General features: G+C 41.0%; 1 protein-coding gene across 1 annotated transcript; it reads right to left on the minus strand.

Moving 5' to 3' along the window:
* Positions 1-3,075: 3,075 nt before the first annotated feature.
* On the minus strand, positions 3,076-20,834 carry cetp (cholesteryl ester transfer protein, plasma). The gene is made up of 17 exons (XM_031868128.1): positions 20,068-20,834; positions 19,382-19,496; positions 19,165-19,296; positions 16,292-16,362; positions 14,152-14,239; positions 13,993-14,062; positions 13,838-13,898; positions 13,632-13,723; positions 13,112-13,211; positions 12,083-12,162; positions 11,809-11,859; positions 11,559-11,711; positions 9,252-9,319; positions 8,538-8,586; positions 4,054-4,123; positions 3,508-3,593; positions 3,076-3,382 (listed from the first exon to the last, which is right to left on the minus strand). The coding sequence occupies exons 1-17, from the start codon at positions 20,414-20,416 to the stop codon at positions 3,305-3,307; spliced, it is 1,713 nt and encodes a 570-aa protein (XP_031723988.1). The 5' UTR covers positions 20,417-20,834; the 3' UTR covers positions 3,076-3,304.
* Between the last annotated feature and the right edge of the window lie 94 nt (positions 20,835-20,928).

The following is a 20,928-nucleotide window of genomic DNA, read 5'->3' on the forward strand; positions in this document are numbered from 1 at the left end:
CCAAGCTGGACATCAGCAGCAGTGTCACCCCTGGCCTGATGGGTGCGTTGCACAAATCACAAACCCTGTGCCTGCAGCAGCTGGTGGATGCAGTGGGGCCGACGCTAAGCGATGCCCGGGCCCCGGGCTCTCTGCTGGGTCTGCATTCTGTCCGGGTGACGAGGAGGCTCCTGGAGCTGTGGAGCCAGAGGCTGGTGGGGAAAGAGAGGAGCCTCCTCATGAACTACAGCAAAGGGCAAATTGAGCTGGACCCTGCAGACCCTTTCCCCAAAATCTCCCTGAGCCCGGGGCTAGGGGAACTCACCGGCCCCTGCTTGCTACAACACGCCCAGAAAAGCTAACATATACAAGGCGGACAAAAAGACCTTGTATTTTAACTGTGTGAAGGGCACAAACAAGACCGGACTGTGCAACAGGCTCCCCACTGTGTGGTCAGACAGACTGGGACAAAACAGACCTGGCCCACAGTGGAGGATTTTATATAAACCTCCCCTCAAAAAACGGACTGCCGACCTCCAGTGGAGGATGGTGCTGTCGCCTCCAATGCTTTTATTTCTGTTCTTAGCCAGTGCCCGTTCTGTAGCCTTCGAGAGACTGTTTCCCATGTTTTTACTGAGTGTAAGAGACTTGCAGAGTTCTTCTCTCTTTTAACATTGGTTTTTAGTCTTTTTGATGTGGTTTTTACTGAAAGGGTTTTTATCATGTGAGCTGCCTACAAGAAAACAGGAAAAGAAAAGTGGCAGCTCCTTAAGCCAAAATGGCAATTTATTTGAGCAGAAAGAGCAGAGTGGAGAACAGGGAGGGGCAGGAGGCCAGGTTAGTGTGGCTGTGTAACATCAGGGCCAGACTCTGGCTAGAGTTCAGCTTTCATAAACACATTGGAGACTTGGATGCTTATAAACAGCATTGGTGTTTTAATAACATTGTTTGTTCGGTGGTCAATGACGAGTTGATGTTTGTACAAGTTTTTATCAGATAAATTATATTGTCACTACCCAGCTCAAAAGGCCGTAACATGTGGGAGACAAGACGAGTATAAAGTAATAAATAGATATTTAACAAACCAATAACTAAACTAAACCAACAAACAACCAGGTACTCCACACAGGAGTCAGGTGTAGCTCATCAGCAGCAGATTACCATCCTGAAAGACAACCTGGAAACAGGACACAGACCCCTGGTGGAAGGGAGGGGTCGTCACAATATACAGGTGCTGGTCATATAATTAGAATATCATCAAAAAGTTGATTTATTTCACTAATTCCATTCAAAAAGTGAAACTTGTCCATTATATTCATTACACACAGACTGATATATTTCAAATGTCCCTTGAAATTAGTGCTTTCCATTATTTTTAAAGGACACAGTTAACATGTTACTCTTCTTGTGAATTGAAATCTTGTGAATGTGAAGCAATGAATCTTTTTTCCAACCATGCTTTTGTAACACGTTATTTTAAAACCGGAAGAAGTTCCTCATTAATCCTAATGGTGCGTTCACACCAAACACGGTGCGAATTATTTGCGCGAGTAGATTACATATAAAGTCTATGCACAGACTGGCGCGGTGCGAATTTGCGATGGTGACGCAAATTCGTGTCAAACGCCAAATCGCCCCAAACGCATGAGTTGAAATTTTTCAACTTCGGCGAAATATTCACGTTACGCCCCAGCGCGAGCCTATCAGCGTTGAGATGTTTCTCCTGACGTCCTGCCGTTGTTGAATCAGGAAACAAATACTGTAGCCGTCTGTGTTCACCCAGAGCTCTACGATACCTCATATCAACAGAGACGGACCAAACTATGTGTATAAATGTGTGTGTGTAAACCATATGGTACAAACAAAGAATAGACGCTGCTGTGTTTACGTCTACATGACGTTATTCTGAGTGTTGGTGGAGCTGCTACAATGTTAGCATACCCTAGCATATCCGAGCTCCATTGAGAAGACAAGTACAAATCTGTCACGGGGCATGGTGAGGACTCAAACGCAGACAGGTGTAGTGAAAAAAGGTTTTAATGATAACCAAAAACAAACAGGGAATCCAGGGACAAGACAAAAGACGAGGGGGAAAATCCGGCAGGAAAGGGCAGAACAGGCAGACTGGAAAACCGGAAACAGGACGAGCAAAACGGGCGGGTAGGTCCGAAAACAAACAATGATCTGGCAGTGTGTGTGTGTGCGGCAGGGGTTTAAATAGTGAAGAGGCAGAGTGAGCAGGTGAGAGTAATGAGCTGAGTGTGACTGGCAGGTGCACTGAATGAACTGATTAGGTGAGTGAGGAGCTACAGAAAGAAACAAAGACACAGAACACACAGGGCAAAGCCTGATCGTGACACAAATCGGCATCATTACGTAGTTATTTCGGAGTCCCTTTTTGTCGGTTTATTGCTGTTAAATCACAGCCAAATCAGTTTATTTTGTGTTCATACAGCTGTAGTAAACAGCGACTTGTGTGGCTTGCTAGACACAGTGAATACACCTCGATAAAATCCATGGAGCTCCTCTGGACTATGTTATGAACCCAGACATGACGGCGTTTAGTTTCCCGGGATATCTAGGACTTCCACAACACGTACTAAGCAGAAATATAGGTTATTTTTTCCATGGTTAATGGCGGACAGTTGAACGGCTTTCAGGGCGATAAGCCACGCCCCCTCTGCGGGATGTCCAGCGAGATTCGCATGATTCACGTGAATGAACACAAATAGTCCCCGGCGAGACCGGCGGCGCGAATGAAGCGAATACGCGGCGCAAATGAATTTACAGTGAATGTCAGAATATGTTTGAGCTATCCTTTGATATTTTAACAGTTTGAGTTGAATTCAATGGGTGCACGAAATTTGTCTTTATATTAACTGCATAGTGAACCTCAGGGAGCCAGCCGTGGTCTGCCCGCTGCAGATGACATGCACGAGTCAGCAGACCCCTGAAGCTCCGCCCCCGCTGCTACACAGATTGCTGTGTGCTTGTTTATTCAAAGTTTATTCATATTGAACTTGACCCACGTCCAAATTGCACCAAATTCGAAGAAGCACTTCATGGGGTCTCCAGACCCTCCAAGTGTGAAGTAGTTTGCATGAGTGAAAGAAAGGGTTTTTATCTAAACAAATGTACATCGAAATGTTTTGTTACGCGTAATATCGATAATCACTTGGAAGGGTACATTCTTTCTAATATGAACAACACTTTTAAGAGAGATAATCCTTTTATTAGTCCCGCAGCGGGGACATTTACAGGATTACAGCAGCATAGTCAAGTCACTAAAAACAAATCTGGCCCAAATTGCTTCAGGGTTGCATCGTCACTGTAGAGCCTTCCTAAGGAACTGAGTCAGGAGGTGATGAGGGAAACCAAAATCCATCTGAATCACCACAAAGCCCTGCAGCACAGAGATGGAACGGAAAATAGAGTAGCAATGTAACTACCAAGTACAATGAAGTACAATGAAGTACAACACAAAAAAGGACACTTGACGAGATGAAAAAAAGTCAAGAGAACACTCACATCCTGAGGAAGCACCTCTGGGTTGAAGATGTCAAATAAGTTAGCTCCCTGTTTGTCCAACAGCCTGGTGAGCTCAATCTCCAGAGCTGGAACCAAACACGATGCAACATGTAACCATTACAGCTTCTACTTTCACATCGTGAAGCTACATTTTGATCCTGCTGTTGCTGAGCAATGCTGTTGATAATGATTGGTCATATACTACTATATCAAAAATAAAACAATAATTACCAATTTTGCAACAGTCAACAATTGAAAATGAATATATTTGAGGAGAAAATCGGCTGCAAGGAACCATTTGTTTGAATGCAATCCTGCCGTGCTCATTTAAAAAATTGGTACAGTAATTTCTATAAAATGAATTGCAATTGCCTTAATCATAGTACTGAGTACTTAAGTTCTTATATCACTGTCTTTATTTTGTAAATGCTACATTGACAGTCATTTTATCTAAGACATTCTAGGAGAATGCTTGATGTTGGTGGGGTCAATAGGTTGAGGTTTAAGACAGAGTTTATTTCATTATCCATATCTCTCTAGCCTCACCAGACAGGACCTTGGGAATGCCTATCTTCTCCACAGCTTCTCTTATGAAGTCCACGTGATCCTCATCTAGCTGGAAAAAGAAGCAGAGGTGATTCAACAAGTCCAGTCAAACATAAACACACAAGTATCATTTGAACAAGTGACATGAATGGAAATGATTTAAATGGGTGGGGGAGAACACTTTCTTTTGTGTTACTGATTTATTTTTTGTTATCAGAATAGTAATTAAATATTATAATATGCACTTTTTTTTCCAAATGGGTTAAAACGTATTTAGTAAAGTTTAGGAAAAACATCACGGTCTGGCTTAAAATAACTACATAAACAAAAGCAAGGCAAGAAAGCCACTTAGTTATAAAAGGTTATTGCTTGTAGCAAATATAAATATTAATTAAAGCTGTGAGCAGCATTGATCGGGCCCTCGCAACTTCATGCACATCGAGGGTACTAGCAGGACTCTGGCCATGCATTTCTGTGACCATCATACACTGCGTGCACAAGTTAAACGGTATTTCCTGGTACTGGCAGGACTCTGGGTAACGCGGCCATGAATTTCTGTGACCATCACACTCTGCGTGCACGAGTGAGATATTTCCTGCGTAGACCAGCAGCGTAGCAAGATCATGTTGCCAGGTCTTAAGCCTCAAATGTTTTGACTGTACATCCGATACAATCATAAATGTAAGCCTTTAAAGATCATTAAGAAAATTAATGTGTGTGAATGCGCTTCAGTGTTTGTAACAGAACAGACTGTCAGTTTACTGGGATGGGGTTCAACTCCCTGCAGTGTCCTGCTGATTGTATTTGGACTTACATGAAAGTTAACAAAACAGTAGTGCCATTTGCTGTTACTTGAACACTTTAAATTAACACTGTTTTTATTTTAAGTTCTTCTGTAACTTTAGACTCTAGTGTGAAGCATTCATTGTAACGTTTAACCTGATTCTCATGAAGAAGCTCTGGACAGATCATTTATACTAATGCCCACTGGCATGGTTTGAAAATCCACTGTTATCTAACTTTTGCTCTCCAAGCATCTTAGTTTGCACATATTTAGATCAGAGAAGTCTTTTTCTCATGGTGCGCCCACAAACCCTTTCAATAAGTTCAGTGTTTGGGCCGCTGTAATTATAGAATCCTGCTTACGTCCGTGCTTATCAGTAGGTGGCGCTATGACTATGAGTTAATATTGGCATGCAGAAGTCCTAAAGCCATGACAGTCAACAAGCATGTCAAGTTTGGGACAGTTTTGACAAAGTACAGTCGAGTTACAACAGCTTGATGGATGATGGTGAACCATGTAAAATGGCCATCACACCATATCCACGTCGTTCGATGAAACCTAAAGCTTTTAGTAACTTTTAATCGCTAAGGTCTTCAGATTGTTCTGACCAAATTCTAAGCTGATCGGATTAATTCCCTAGGAGGAGTTCGTAGTACAGCACCTGGAAATGGAAAAAAACCACCAGAAATTCATAAAAAATTCAAAATGGCTGACTTCCGGTTGGGTTTTGAGCATAGCCCCAAGAGACTTTATTTTAAGTCCATATGTGATACATGTTCCAACCAAATTTCATACATCTAGGTCAAACATACTGCGAGGGCTGCTTCGTCGAAATTTTGTAGGGGGCGCTATTGAGCCGATTTGCCACTCTGAACCAATACAATCATATTATATAACTACATTTTGGGCTTGAAATGTGTATGCCAAGTTTGCTTATGTTTCGAGCATTTTTAGCCCCTCAAAAACACCTTAATTTTTCATGGTGAAGAATGCGTCACCACGGCAACAGCTTTTCACGAAACAACAAGCTTTGAGTACCCTTTCATCACAAAGGTCTTTAGACTGTACCGACCAAATTTGAAGTTGATCTGATTAATTCCCTAGGAGGAGTTCGTTAAAGTCCAGGGCCTGGAAATGACAAAAACGACACTAGAAATTCCTAAAAAATTCAAAATGGCTGACTTCCGGTTGGGTTTAGAGCATGGCCCCAAGAGACTTTTATTTAAGTCCATATGTGATACATGTTCCAACCAAATTTCATACATCTAGGTCAAACATACTGCGAAGGCTGCTTCGTCGAAATTTTGTAGGGGGCGCTATTGAGGCGATTTGCCACTCTGAACCAATAAAATCATAGTCTATAACTACATTTCGGGCTTGTAATCTGCTTGCCAAGTTTGTTTATGTTTCGAGCATTTTTAGCCTCTCAAAATGACCTTCGTTGTTAACGGCGGAGACTGCATCGCCACGGCAACGGCGTTCGACGAAACATCAAAAGCTTCATGAACTGGCATTATGAACTTCTTATATTTGTGTGGAACTAATTTGATATTGATTTGATTTACCTACTAAGAGAAACAAGCCAAAGTATAATGACTTTAACTTCCTGTTACCAGTAGGTGGCGCTATGACTATGATTCAAAATTGGCCTGCAGTTGTCTTCAGGCCTGGAGTCTAATCAAACATGTGAAATCTGGTAAAGATCTGATGATGTGGAGTCGAGATACATCAGTTTATTCCTTCATGGCGAAGGATCGAAATTCGCCGAGCCGCCACGTCGCCGCCCTTCGACAACTTCTTACAATCTTCACAATGAAGCATTACCAAGGTCTTAAGGCTGTTCTGACAACATTTGAGAGGGATCTGATCAATCTGTGAGGAGCTGGATGTCAAAGTATACAACTTACAACTTCCAGTTGCCACTAGGTGGCGCTATTACTATGATTCGATATTGTCATATAGATGTGTTCCGGGTCAGGATGTTATGACATATGAGAGATTTGGAGCAGATTAGACAATGTACGGCCGAGTTACAACAACTTCCTGTTTCGCGGTGAATGGTGTTTTTTTGACGCCACGCCACGGACACATAGTTCGATAACTTTTTGATCTTTGAGTAACTTTTCACTGGCAAGGTCTCAAGAGCATACTGACCGAATCTGAAGTCAATCGGGTCAAATCTCTGGGAGGAGTTCGTTAAAGTATGACGCCTTGAAATGGTCAAAAAACGTCATAAAAGTCAAAATGGCCGACTTCCTGTTTGGTTTAATGAAAAACTCCAAGAGGATTTTTTGTGCGTCTCATCACGTTCCACATACCTACCAAATTTCATACAGCTAGGTGAAACCCAATGTTGGGGCTACTCAATAGGGGGCGCTATCGAGCCAATATTTCCTACCGCAGTTGGACACCCCAATCAGACTGCAATTTTCGCAAATTCTGGCTTGCGTGCCAAATTTCACAAAATTCCCAGTATCCCAAGCACCTCCTTTTTGTGACGAAACACCAAAAATAATAATAAGAATAAGAAAAAACATTCGAAAAACAATAGGTCCTCCGCTCCGACTACGTCGGTGCTCGGGCCCTAATAATAAATTCATATCTAAATATCTAAAAGTAATTATAACTCAAAATTAATGAATTAAGTCTCAATCTCAGGGTTGCTATGGAGTTTACATTTAACATGTACAGTAGCAAATTATTTTATATACACACACAAATCATATGATCCCATTTTTTAGAAATGAAATATTTATTGATCCATTAACTAAACACGGAACTGCTAAACAGAAAAATAAATGAATGAATGAGGATTCAAATGAATGATGTGAATATGAGATGAAAAAGTGATGAGAATGAATACCAATGAGCCATGTATGAATAAACAGGATTATGTGACCATAGATCAAGTGACTGATGTCATTGAATGTTGACCAATTAAATTGGTTCTTTGACGTTATTAGTTCAATTTTGTTCAGAAGATGAATGCACCATTCAGCAGTTGAGAGTATAAGAAGCACCAGGGAACATTGTAAAGCATTTCATATTAGTTCTAATTTAAGTGAGATCCTACTTTAGGTCTAAATCTTCCCAATTAGTCTTCCTTCTCTGAAGTTAACCTTTTAACTGTTGTCCCGACTGTCAGAAAAAGAAGTTGTGCCAAGTGACCCAAATGAAACGGCAGATTTGTGTAGCGCAGCACTTAACCAAAAGATTAAATTGGCAGGTGGGAGGTTGCAGCAGTTCTTTGGTATCTCCACATTTTGGATTGTAGTTGGTTAGGATTCTACTCTTCCATCTCTCGCTCTGGTGGGTTTGTTTGGCTTTTCCTGGTCATTATGGCATCTTTGCAGTCTCAAAATGTCTTTTCATTTTATAACCTTTTCTTTTAAAATATCTTTCTATTCATAGTCTCTAGCATTTTGGTGCAACATGTCACAAGGCCGAAGTAGAAGACCAAGAGATGGCCAGACTCACACCTGAACAGTGGCATAGAGGACGCGTTGGCCCTAGTGGAATGTGCCCTTAGGCCCCCTTTATTATCAACTTCTGAAGATTGCATCAACAATCCAGTGAGCGAGCCGCTGTAGCGATAGGGGGCTCTCTGAGGCCGACCACCGTGGGAGACAAACTGGTTTAATTGCCTGAAAACCAACATGCGCCCCATGTAACAGCAAAGCACGAATGGGGCAGAACTCACCTGTACCGTTTGATTTTGTGAGGACAGCTCAGCTTGTAATACAAAGACCCTAGAAAAGAAGGAGGACCACCATCACACACACACACACACCAAGTACAGGACATGGACTAGGAATTGGAACTGATATAGTGGTGTGTACATAATATATTTTGAATTGGTAAGGTTGCATTCGAGAATTTCTGTAACTTTTTAAATCATGCACTCAAACAATCTGATTAACTTAACACAGATGGGCCAGATGTGTGAAGGTGAAGGAAACAGTGTTTGAACTTCTGTTCCATGTTCTCCACATTAACTTGTGTGTACCACCAAGTGAAAATTCTATTGGGGACATTTGTGCCTTTATTCCCATTTGAACAATTATTCCATTTCGCCCCTCTCAATGACTAGAGGCTTCACCTCACCTCCAAGTGTGGCCATTCAGAGCAACTAAAAAAACACTTATGAAATGGTTTGTTTGGAGCAAGCTGACATCTTTAGTGTGACTATCTGCCTTTGTGTGAAAACAAGTTCTCTATCTACGTTTATGTAGAAAAAGCATTTTTGTGCATGATTAATGCAAAGATGGGGGGGGGGGGGGGGGGGCTGTCATGAAACCAAAAAATATGACTTAGATGGACTAAAAATAGGGATGCACATGTTGTAACCTTGAATTTGCAGGCAGGTCATTGAAAGCTCATTAAGTCTTGAACAATGTAAGAAGAAAGGTCTTACTCTGACGGGTTACCCTGCAGGAAGAGTTTCTTGTCAGCATAGGAAGCTGCGATGTCAATGGCCACATCCTACACATCAAAAACAAAAAAGAATCACTCACTGGTCATATTTTCACTTTTTAACAAAGCCTTTGGCATTATTAAGCTTGAAGAAGGCTAGCATAAATGAGAAGTAACCTGTCATCAAACCCACCATCATGTTCCAAATGTTTTCATTTCAGCTGACTTTGAAGTGGAACAGTAAGCTGTCAGACTACTGAGATGTTGATTTTTAGTTCAGTAGATGCTGCACCTTTCAACTATTTATCCATTGATTTCAACTAATAATTTCAACTGATTTTCAATTATTTATTATTCATTTCAATTCACTTTATTTATATAGCCCAAAACCAAAATTTTTGCCTCTGAGGGCGGGTCGTCCAGCGGGTCGTCCGTGATGATGTGTCCTTGGGCAAGACACTTTGCACCTGTATGCTGTGCCTGGGGTGTATGAATGAGTATGAATGGTAGTTCATTCTGATGAATGGGTGTATGAATAGGGGTGAATGGTAGTCTGAAGACAAGTACTAGTCCATTGACCATTTACCATTTGCATCTGATCGGCATACAATATACTCTGTCTCAGGATCCTCGCATAGGAAAAGGACATATGTCCTCTAATCCTTGATATATTCTTCAAGTGATAGTAGGCTGATTCTGATTATGTAATTGTCTTGATATGGCTGTTCAGCAATGACCAGCTCTTTCATGTGGTCAGTGAACTCCAGGTGGGGGGAGGATGGGGAGAGTGTGAGAGAGGAAAGGGACCTGGATGGAGTCTGGGGGGTGGAAGTAGGTGCTGGGGAGGGAGGTAAAGACTCCTCGTCTCGGATGGGTGGGGAAAGTGGGAGATCAGAGGCGGTCCCTGATGATGAGGTTGGAGACTCCTCCTCTTGGCTGTCGTTAGGCGGGGGCATCCTTCCTGTAAGGTCTCCATGGCGATGCTGTGTGGTTATCTCTTGTTTAGACTCCTCTTGTCTCTTGTCCTTGGCAGTGGGAACAGACGGGTGACGCAGGAAGAAAAATACAGCAATTGGCTTAACTGCTTCACAGACCCGCCTCCTGTGGGCCATTTTTCCAGCGCCCCAGTACTGCTGAGACATGCAGACAGGCTGAGAGGACGTGCAGGAAAAGCATATATTTTGTGCAGGTATCATATTTTACACATATTACTGGGTGCATTCTATGTTTCAAAAACACAAATATTGACAATTTGTATAATTTATTATAATTTATTGTTTTTGTGGCTCAAGGGGGGGGGCACCCTAGCGCCCTCTATTGACCAGCCGCCACTGCTGATCGATGGTGATTCATCCAATCACCTGCCACGTATTTTTTCAAAGTGCCTGCCCTTTTCCAAACCCTGTTTCCAACGAACGGATTCTTAGACGGTTCTTTGTAAAAACAGGTTACTTGTTCGCTACATCTTCAAAGACAAGCACTGAGCTCACCCAGATGGCGCTGTGAATGGGAGTCTTATTGTGGTTGGCTTGTACTTTCTCTGTTTTTCTTTATTTGTTACATTTTTTGCTTTCCTTTTCTGGTTAGACTCACCGGGGAGGAACTCCTAAACATCCGACAATGTGCTTTTATACCACTTTTTACCGAACCAGAAAGTTTTACTGAGCTTTAAAACAGAGCAGCAGCCGCTATCTATGGGAGCGTACGCTACATTGTAACAGCAGGGATTTTGAACGGCGCTTCCATCAATAAGTCCGCTCTCTGGCAAAGAAGATGCTTGAGTTTCTGCTTCTGAACAGAGCAAACAGACTATTACAGATCCGCATTCCTCTACTTCACTGAAACCCGGCTTAGTGAGCACATCCAAAAATTGACCCACCAAAAGAACATCAAAGAACTTCTGCTGGAGCCCCGCAGGTTACCTTCCGGGCAAACAGGTCAGTGGAAGATGCAGTCAATAATGAACTTATTATGCCCAAGTACTCTTCAGAGAGATTGAGGAAGCCTTTGGTCCCTGCTGCTGTTGATTTTTTTAATGAAGATTGTCACTGACTGTGATCTGCGGTTGATGACCAGGTTTATGGTTGTACTGAGGATCAAGATAATGCTGGTGTCCATGAATATGTTGATGTCAACATATGATGTCACTCAGTTTCCCCATAGGGGGTTTGATAAAGTATTTCGTACCACACTACACAATAGAAAGCTCCATGGTGTAGTGAAGGAATAATGTCTTGTGGTAGACTTTCAATCAGATGTCTGATAAATGTTCTGTCAGAAGAAAGCAATGAAGAGTAAGGCAAAATACCATTTTAAAGAAGAGTATTGGTGTGCCTTGAGTCCCACAGTGAAGCTCCCCAGAGGCCGTCCCCCAGACAGTCGTACCATAGGTGGAGGTGTTTAGGTAGGGAACAGATGAACTCCACACTCTTAGCTGTGGAGAACCTGATTCCAGCAGACACTAAATACACAAAGGCAATATGTCTCATACGTCTCATCTCGCCTTACAAAGGTGTATGTGTTTGTATCTGCAGAGATAAACAGGTTTTCCATATTACCTCTCTAATAAATGCAGGCATTGCACTGGAGAGATTAGTCTTGAATAGTTCCTGAAATCACATTTATCAATATAATTTAAGTCCCGACAACAGATAAAACTGCCACAATTTAACATTAAACATCTGTGACAAGATGTCCTGGTTCGGAAAGATGTACAGGCACAAAGCATAGTTCAGGTTTGTAATCTTAGTCAAGCTCCAATAATGTCTCAGTAGTAAGTACCAATTGTATCAATAACATACTACACGCCATATTTGAAAGTGATGTACTTACAGTGAGTTCTGCTCCAGAGATGTTGAGTTGGAGACGGCTATCTTGGTGGGCAGCAGTAAACAAGGGGTTCAAGACCTGGTCTGGGGTTCAACACAAGTTATAGAGCAGTAACAGACACGACTTTAAAAACACCTCTAAATCACAAAGAAAGAAGATCATCTTGATAACTGAGACACTGACCTACACTGCTGCCTGTGAGCGTCTGCTCGTTGGCTACCATACTGGAGTAGTGTGAAGATAGACATTTATTCCTGAAGTTATATTGTTTCCATGGAGGTTATGTTTTAAAGTTTGCATAGATGACTTTGAATGTTTTACCAGGTATAACAACAGCAATTCAGAGACTTAATTTGACATTAGAGCAATGCCTGAAAAAACATGGTGGACATGGTGACTGCATCACAAAAGTGATTCCATGTGTTCACGACATATAGAAATATATTCTGTTGAAAATCAAGAGTCTACATAATTTAACCAAACTAAAAGTTGCTGTCGAAACAATATCGTTGACGAAGAAGGAAGATTATGGTAATGGTGAAAGGTATGGTTGAGGTTAGGCAACTAAAACATTAGGAAAAGTTTCAGGTTACAGTTAATAAAAGTGCTCAAATGAATTGCAGGTCTGTCACAGAATGTGCAGGTGAAAGTCCAACTCAGGTCAGGGCCATCCCCGACCCTGACCTCATCTTCCACCTTGCTGCTTGAAGGTTACACTTCTTCCTGCACTGGCACTGAAAGTTGGCACTGAGCATAAATACAGTACGAGACTTGACTACACGGATACTATATCTAAATACAAATATGAATGCAAAGAATTATTTTGATGCAATTGATTCTATTGTAAAGAAATTTCATGACCAACATGTATCAGTTTTTCATTGTTATTAACATCAAATCTAGAACTTAAATCCTTAAATAAACAAGAGCATTGAGACTTGACACATCGTTGGATACTTACTAATGTGTCTTTTCGTTCTAATGTACCTCTACTTCCGAAACTCAAAAGACAATGTAATGCCATCTGCTGACCTGAGACCCAAAAGTAGAGCATCCTGTTTTCAGTCAGCTGCCTTGGGTGGAATACAGAGTCATTGATGACAGCGGAAGTGTTGTTGTAGTTGGTCAGCCCCTGTAAGATTTATGAAAAAAAAAATGTAAAAGCCAAGGGATGAACAGAAAGACAACTATATGAACTCTTACACCTAAAAGAAAGATCTACATGTACACTTCGATATGAACCGTTGAACTCTGAACACTACTGCTATCCAGTTATGATAGAGAGGGGATACAATGTATAGAAATGTTTGGGGTGGGCAGAGGACTAGCCAAGAGTTGGAGTTCCATTGGATATGATGTACTACAGTCCAGTCTCCCCTAAACAATTGCATATCAGCAATGTTTGACAAAGTTGACAATTTCTCCTTTTTTGCCTGTCTTAATGTCTTAATATCTTAACAGTACTTTTATTTGACTTTTCTTGTCTGATGATTTCAAGACAATCGCTATGAGATATGTTTGTGCATTTTATTTTTATACAGGTATTATTTACCTTGTGGTACGATTCTATGTAGTTAGCATTGATGACAGGAGCAGCAGTTACACCAATGTCCACACTGATGCCTCCATAACTGAGGAACTGACCTGTAAGCACACACAAACACACACACACACACACAGTAATATTAAGAGACATTCCAGATAAAGAAAATATTTGTACGAATCAGATCAGTATTTATTTAAGTTATGGATTCACACCTGCTGTGTCCTGTATGAAGTCAGCCAGTATGTTTGCCACCTTGTTGATCTCCTTACAAATCTGCATTTGAAAACAGACTAATCATTGCTACAGTATAACCTTAACATGCTAATCAACATGTACTCTCCTGTAGTTGTGTTTCTCTCGCCCTCACCTGTCCCTTGATGGCCAGTTTTACAGTAAAGGTAATGAAGTCGGTGAAGACCTTCCTCAGCCAGTTTGGTCTGACCAAAAATAGCAAACACACAGCATGGTCACATACTTATTCTGTTGTGCTGTTGACAGCCCGTCAGGGTTCTGTTTTATAACTTACTCTTTGTCACCCTGCAGATGCAGATGGAGCTTGTGAAAATGAAGATAACAGTCCGATGTGTCTGCTGCTACCTTACCGTCTCTGCAGTCTGAGAGAGGAGAAATAATAACAGAAATAACACAACAGATGGGAGAACATATCCGGGGAGGATAAAGACAGTTGGTTGATATTTGTCTATATTATGAAGTGCTTGAAGTAGAACAACAATGTTCCAGTATACTGAGCCAGCAGCTGCCTACCTTCTAAAAAAGTAATGTAAAGAAGTATTTTGGATTCTACACCACAGATTTGGATGACGAATCATGGATAAACATCAGGCAGTTTGCTGAAATAAAAAACGCCTCTCCATGACAGTACCGATGACAACTAATCTGAAGTTATCACGTCCTTCTCACACAGACTCCTCCCCCACCTATTGCACATTTTCAGGGGGTGATTGGGTGCTCGTGATTGGAAGACAGTATTCCCCATAGAGTCCAGCAGAGGGCTCAGTCTGTGCTCATAGAACTAGGGTTATAATATAACATTAGTTAGCTTCTCACTCAGTAAGGAGGCTGGGGTAAAACAAATAGATTAAGCTACATCCCTTTTCCAATCTTGCCACTGTTAACCTTTTGGCTTTGTTAAGAGTTTTGACAGCCTAGGGGAAATTCCACAAAATCAATAACATCACTTTTGCACCTTCAAATTTTACTCCCATATGGAACAATCTTGATTTTCTAAGTCACAAGACACCTCTTAATCTCCACACATGGTCCGCTAAAGGCATCACTCATCTGAAACATATCTTCAATAATAACACCATGGTTTCATTTCCCCACTTGGTTCAGAAGTACGGCATCATGAGCAACCAATTTTTGGAATATCTGCAACTCAAATCATCCGTTCAATCCAAACTTAACACTAAGGCCACTAACCTAGAACTACACACCTCAACCTCAGAATTAATTAATATCCCCTCCTCAAAAAAGTTAATCTCAAAAATATGTAGAGTAATATCACAGTCTGACAAAACATCATCCATACCATCAAGAAAATGGGCATCAGACCTGTCTATCACTCCTGATGCTGATTTCTGGAACCAAATCTGCAATAACATCTACTTCATGACTAAAAATGCCAATTTACAACTAATACAGCATAAAATACTTCACAGAATTCATTACACTGGGCAAAAAATGTTTAAAATGGGATTCACGTCAGATATCTGTCCACATTGCACTCAAAACAGCCCGGATAGCTATGTTCACGCCACCTGGCACTGCACACCAGTTAATCACTTTTGGAAAGAAATAACTGAGTCACTGTCTGTCTTCCTGGGCTGCCTCGTCCCATTATCCCCTTCACTGTGCCTACTAGGAGACATCTCAACAATACATCTGAGTAAAACAAATCGCAAATTACTCCTCGTGGCCCTAACTATCGCCAAGAAAACTATCCTCATGAACTGGAAATCAAGAAATAACACACACATCACACACTGGAGAAACTTAATGATAGAATATATTTCAATGGACAATCTAACCTCGTCCATCATATACAATACAGCAGAACACCACTCCACCTGGTCATCCCTCACTATGTTTCTGCAACCGTGACACCACCCATCCTATTAATATTAAAATTTGTATAGTATATATCTATTTTTTTAATGTATTTATTGCTACTATTGATTTTTGTTTTGTTGTTTTTCTTGCCTGACAACCAATTGAAACCCACGTACATGCATACATGAACTTCCATATGCACACATACTTTGTTTTTTAATTATTATTATTATCATTATTATTTTTTTTTTTCTCCTTTCATCTCAAAAGGCTCAAGGACATTCTCACACACACACACACACACACTGACTATATGATGTTTGCTAGCTTTTATCCCACTGTTCTTGTCATCCTATTGTTGTTATGTCTATGTATTGTCTAATATTGTCTCTTGTCTTTCAATAAAAAAAAAAAAAAGTGTTTTGCCAAAGGTGCACCTGGGTCAACCAGGAGTTAATGGTGTGCACTAGGAAGTATGAGAACTCATGTTAACAAAAATGTGAATTGACTACTGGTACAACTCAAGCAGTGTTTTCAGTGCATTTCTATCGTGCCTCAATCCATAAACACGTACAAAAAAATAAGGTACTCACAAAGTTTGGGGTTGATTCCGAGGTCAATCTGAGATTCAATTTCAAAGTCAATTGAATGTGCAACGTTGACACTAGATGAAAAAGAAATACAAATTGCAAATAAATACAAATCAATTTACTGGGAAAATGTTGAAAGAGCAACAATCAGAACGTTAAGCTAAATCAACAGGAACACAGGGAGAGGTGTAACAGTGAAGACCTCACTGTTTGACTGACATGGAATCTGTGGGACATGCAGTGCCTGAACACAACACCAATGACCTCTTCCACTTGTAAAATGCAACTTGCAACGTTAGTCCAAAATCTGAGAATATGATCCGAACCCCTTTTCTGCAAGGCAATTGCAGAATGTCCAGAAATACTTAAGCTTAATTTAAAACTAGCACAAATAGAGAACAATCATTAAGACCGAACAATAGCTGAATAATGTTTCAGACTCTATTGCTCCTCTAAAAAAGAAGATAGTAAAACAAAGGAGATTCGCTCCATGGTATAACCTCAGTCCCTCCATAAAACAACATACATGCTTCAAAAACTCAACGACCCTGAAAGCTTGGTGGAAAATGTATAAAATCAATAAATCCAAAATGACATCATGTAGATACAAACCAATATAGCACAACCTTTATTACTCAACAATACAGCATTCTCCTTCACCACAAGGAAACTAAGAGGCAGCACATGTTCCAGAATAACTCCTTCATCACTTTCCAGGATCTTGTCCGTAAATACCATTTTGGGCAATAACAACAATAACAAGGCTTTCAGTACCTTCACTTATAACCATTATAACTACAGACAACAATTTACAAGTTTCCCCACTAGTTATAGGAACAAATAAAATAGCCAGCCATAAAAAATATTTCTGTCAATATAATGCCAATATAATGTTGAACATTATATTGGCATCAAAGGAACCGCACTGAACTGGTTTGGATCCTCTTTATCGGATCGATCTCAGTTTGTTTATGTAAACGATGAAGCCTCGATGAAGACCGACGTCAATTATTGAGTTCCACAAGGTTCTGTGCTTGGACCAATCTTGTTCACCTTATATATGCTTCCTCTAGGCAATATTATCAGAAAACACTCAACACGGGGGCGACCGTGGCTCACTGGCTTAAGAGGGTTGTCTGGTAACCGCAGGGTCAACGGTTCGATCCTCGACTGGGACCCCCACGTGTCGAAGTGTCCCTGAGCAAGACACTGAACTGCTCCCCAGGTGCCTGTCAGTGGCAGCCACTGCTCCCTATATACAGGGATGGGTCAAATGCAGAGGTCAAATTTCATGTATGTGTAAATGACAATAAAAAGGGTTTCTATACACTTTCACTGTTGAGTATCACAGATGATACTCAATTATATATATCGATCAAACCAATCAGCTTGCTAAACTGCAAGCTGGACATAAAAACTTGGATGACCTGCAACTTCCTGATGTTAGACTCAGACAAAACTGAAGTTATTCTACTGGGCCTCCGACATCAGTTATCTAATGATATAGGTATCTAATGATATAGGTATCTAATGATCAAAGGTAACTCCAAGAATCTTGGAGTTACCTTTGATCAGGATTTTTCTTTTAATTCTCAGATAAAACTAATTTCTAGGACTGCCTTTTTTCACCTACATGGACACTGGTCCTTCAACCATCCATGGCCCTGCTCACACCTACTACGATCTTCATTATTAACATTATTAACCCTATTACCAATACCATTAATGCACAGTACTGATTTTGTCTCTTCCCCGGAGTCCTTGTGCTTTCTCTCCTCACAGGTTTCCATGGAGCATGGTTTCATCTGGACCCTGGTCCTTCCTCCTACCATGGCCCTGCTGACTCCAACTGCTAATATCACTTTTATTATTACTCGCATTACTATTTCATATTACCGATACCATTAATGCACATTATTGACCTGCTTCTTCACCAGAGTCTCTGTGCTTTCTCGCCTCACAGGTTCCTGTGTATCCGGGTTATACCTGGACCAGGTCTTGCCTCCTGCCGTGGTTCTGTCATACATTGAATGTGTTGTAATTCAGTTATCCTGTTCTACACATGACATCTATTGCACTTCTGTCCATCCTGGGAGAGGGATCCCTCCTCTATTACTCTCCCACAGGTGTGATGTGAGAGGATGTCAAATGTGTACATATTGTAAAGCCCTCTGAGGCAAATCTGAGGCTAATTTGTAATTTGTGATTTTGGGCTATACAAAAATAAATTGAATTGAATTGAATTGAAATTGAATACAGACAATAACAAAGCAGTTACAATGATTGTGATAATATGACCAGAGTCCGGGAGTCTAGATCTAATTAGATTACGTATGGTGTGTGCATGTTTGGAAGTTTGTATGAGAGGCAATGATATCCATGTTCAGTGATTCTGGACAGGTTGGTATGTGTAGTGTGGAGTATCCTAATAATAATAATACATAATATTTGGTATCAGATAATCATATCGGTTTCTTTGTCATACTGAAACCTGGCTGTGTCTTATCATTTGAAAGTCTTTCACAACCAACCTGGAAAACATTACAGCTAGTTCTGTTTGTTACAGTGTATCTCTCCAAAGGTCTGTATTCTGAATTCCCGACTCTTCATCAAGTTTAGTCCTTAAACCAGGTCATTATTTTTCCTTAATTGAATATTCATGTGGACCTTAAATGGCACTAATAGGACTAAATAAGTCGCATTAGTCAAGTCATATTATAACACCACCATAACACCAATCCACAGTATATTCGTTGTCGGATATCATTTTTTGTGATTATTTCGTACTATTTTTGTTTTTCTCAGACAATCACAGGATTTTTAATGTGAATGTGAACACATGAATTGTTGCTGATCACACACTAACTCAGACTCACAGCCAGCTGCCGTATCCATACTGGATGGTCCCTCTGAAGACTGCAGACACGTTGCCTATTTCCAAGGCGATGCCTTCACCTGGATGCAGTTCAAATGCACTCCGACCAATTGACAGGTTGTGAATCTCCAAACTGGGTGGATCGATAGATAATCATTACATGACTTAAGGACATTTTGTTCCTGTCTATTTGTGTGAGATTGTGTGTGTTGACTTACTTGTCCAGACCGTATATGACTCTGCCTATAAAGAGCAGAGATTTCTCTCCCTTCACACTTGGGTATCTGGCATGTTGGAACGCTGCCTCAATCACTTTAGTAGTTTTCTCATTCACTGCCAGAAGCACACAACCACGATATGGTCAGAAACACTTAAGGACAAGTACACGGCAGACAGCTGGGGAAACACACACCTAAGCAGCTGGGTATTCATCGGCATGTACAAATACAAAGAAGTCAGAATGGAATAAGGGAAACAAGAGAATAGAAAAATAGTTTGTAAAAATATCATGCACCCTTTAAGCTACTTTAATAATTGAACAATGTGTATGCTACAAACACACTAGTCTGGCAGTCTTCTACACTTCATCTTACAGTGTTTGAGGCTGAGCCTGGCTAACAGAGGGACGTCTGTTTGATTTTCTCTTAGAAGAATGAAAAATCTCTTACAACTTATTTTTCTTCTTCAAAACGAGCGGTTTTGATACATTATTTTCAGAACAAGCATCAGTGATTGTAGGAAATGTGGTTTTGATTTTGAAAATCACAAACATTACCACTAGTTTGAAATCTTTTAAGAACTCCTCATCACAGCAATGTAGGTTGTTTAACAGAAGGATGAAGTGTTACATTGATTAAATAGAATAAAGTACATCTTTGGAGGTGAACACCAAAATCCCACTCACACACAACAGCTGCAGGGTAGGTAAGGCGACACACAGCTCCAGTGAATCTGTAGGCTGAAGCGGGGTCCTGCAGGCAGGCGTGGGACGCCCCAAACACAGAAAGGAACAGCAGCAGGAGCAGCAGTGGTGGGAAAACATCACGAGGCATTGTGCAACTGGATAGTTGACCTCTGTGAGAGTTTGAGATTTTTAACCCTGTGGGCATGTTACAGTTCACTTTATGTTTGTGAGTTTTTCTGAGTAGTATCTCATCTAATCTCCCCTCAGTTCCAGAGTCCTGACAATTCTTCTTTTTGGTCCCTTTTAGACTCCAACTCCCGTACGCTGTGGCTGCTCCGCTCTCACGCATTTGTGTCTGATGTCAAAATGTCAGCCAGCCTTTTTTGACTTTCCTTGGTCTGTGCTGAGAGGACACTACAGCCTACTGACCTTGTTCTTTCCTCTGTCAGGGAGGGCTCTACGTACTGCAACTATCTAGTGGAAACCTTGTCCTTCATCCAATCAGAGACGGACAACTCGTGTGGTTCACACTTAATGGCAAACACTGAAACACTGGGTCCCCTTAAAGTAAACTGGTCAAAGTACAACCTCTTCTATGACACGAGTGCTACAAAAAAACATCAGGTAGGTACACAAGCGGGCAGTCCTGCAATCTCCACTTGGTACAATCAAATCACAACCCAGAGTAACTAAGGTGCCGTGTAGTCACAGACTATAGCGTACAGCATGTTCTAAAGACTACTGAGATGTATCTCATCTTACTTTGACAGTTACAAGACAAACATGCAGGTCAACAGGGGAGTCCTGCAGGTCGGACCACACAGGTGCAGACGTGTCTGCAGCAAACTCTGGTTGTATTTG

The sequence above is a fragment of the Anarrhichthys ocellatus genome, unplaced genomic scaffold (assembly GCF_004355925.1).
Source record: "Anarrhichthys ocellatus isolate YVR2014 unplaced genomic scaffold, GSC_Weel_1.0 scaffold41, whole genome shotgun sequence".
Classification (NCBI taxonomy): Eukaryota; Metazoa; Chordata; class Actinopteri; order Perciformes; family Anarhichadidae; genus Anarrhichthys; species Anarrhichthys ocellatus.

Excerpts from the sequence above, each read along its gene's own strand:
- cetp (XM_031868128.1), bottom strand. The coding sequence starts at position 20,416 with ATGCGTGAGAGCGGAGCAGCCACAGCGTACGGGAGTTGGAGTCTAAAA. Across the intron at positions 8,587-9,251 it reads CTGCAGGGTAACCCGTCAGA|GGTCTTTGTATTACAAGCTG; the intron begins GTAAGACCTTTC and ends CTTCTTTTCTAG. Across the intron at positions 4,124-8,537 it reads CACAAAATCAAACGGTACAG|CTAGATGAGGATCACGTGGA; the intron begins GTGAGTTCTGCC and ends TTCTTTTTCCAG.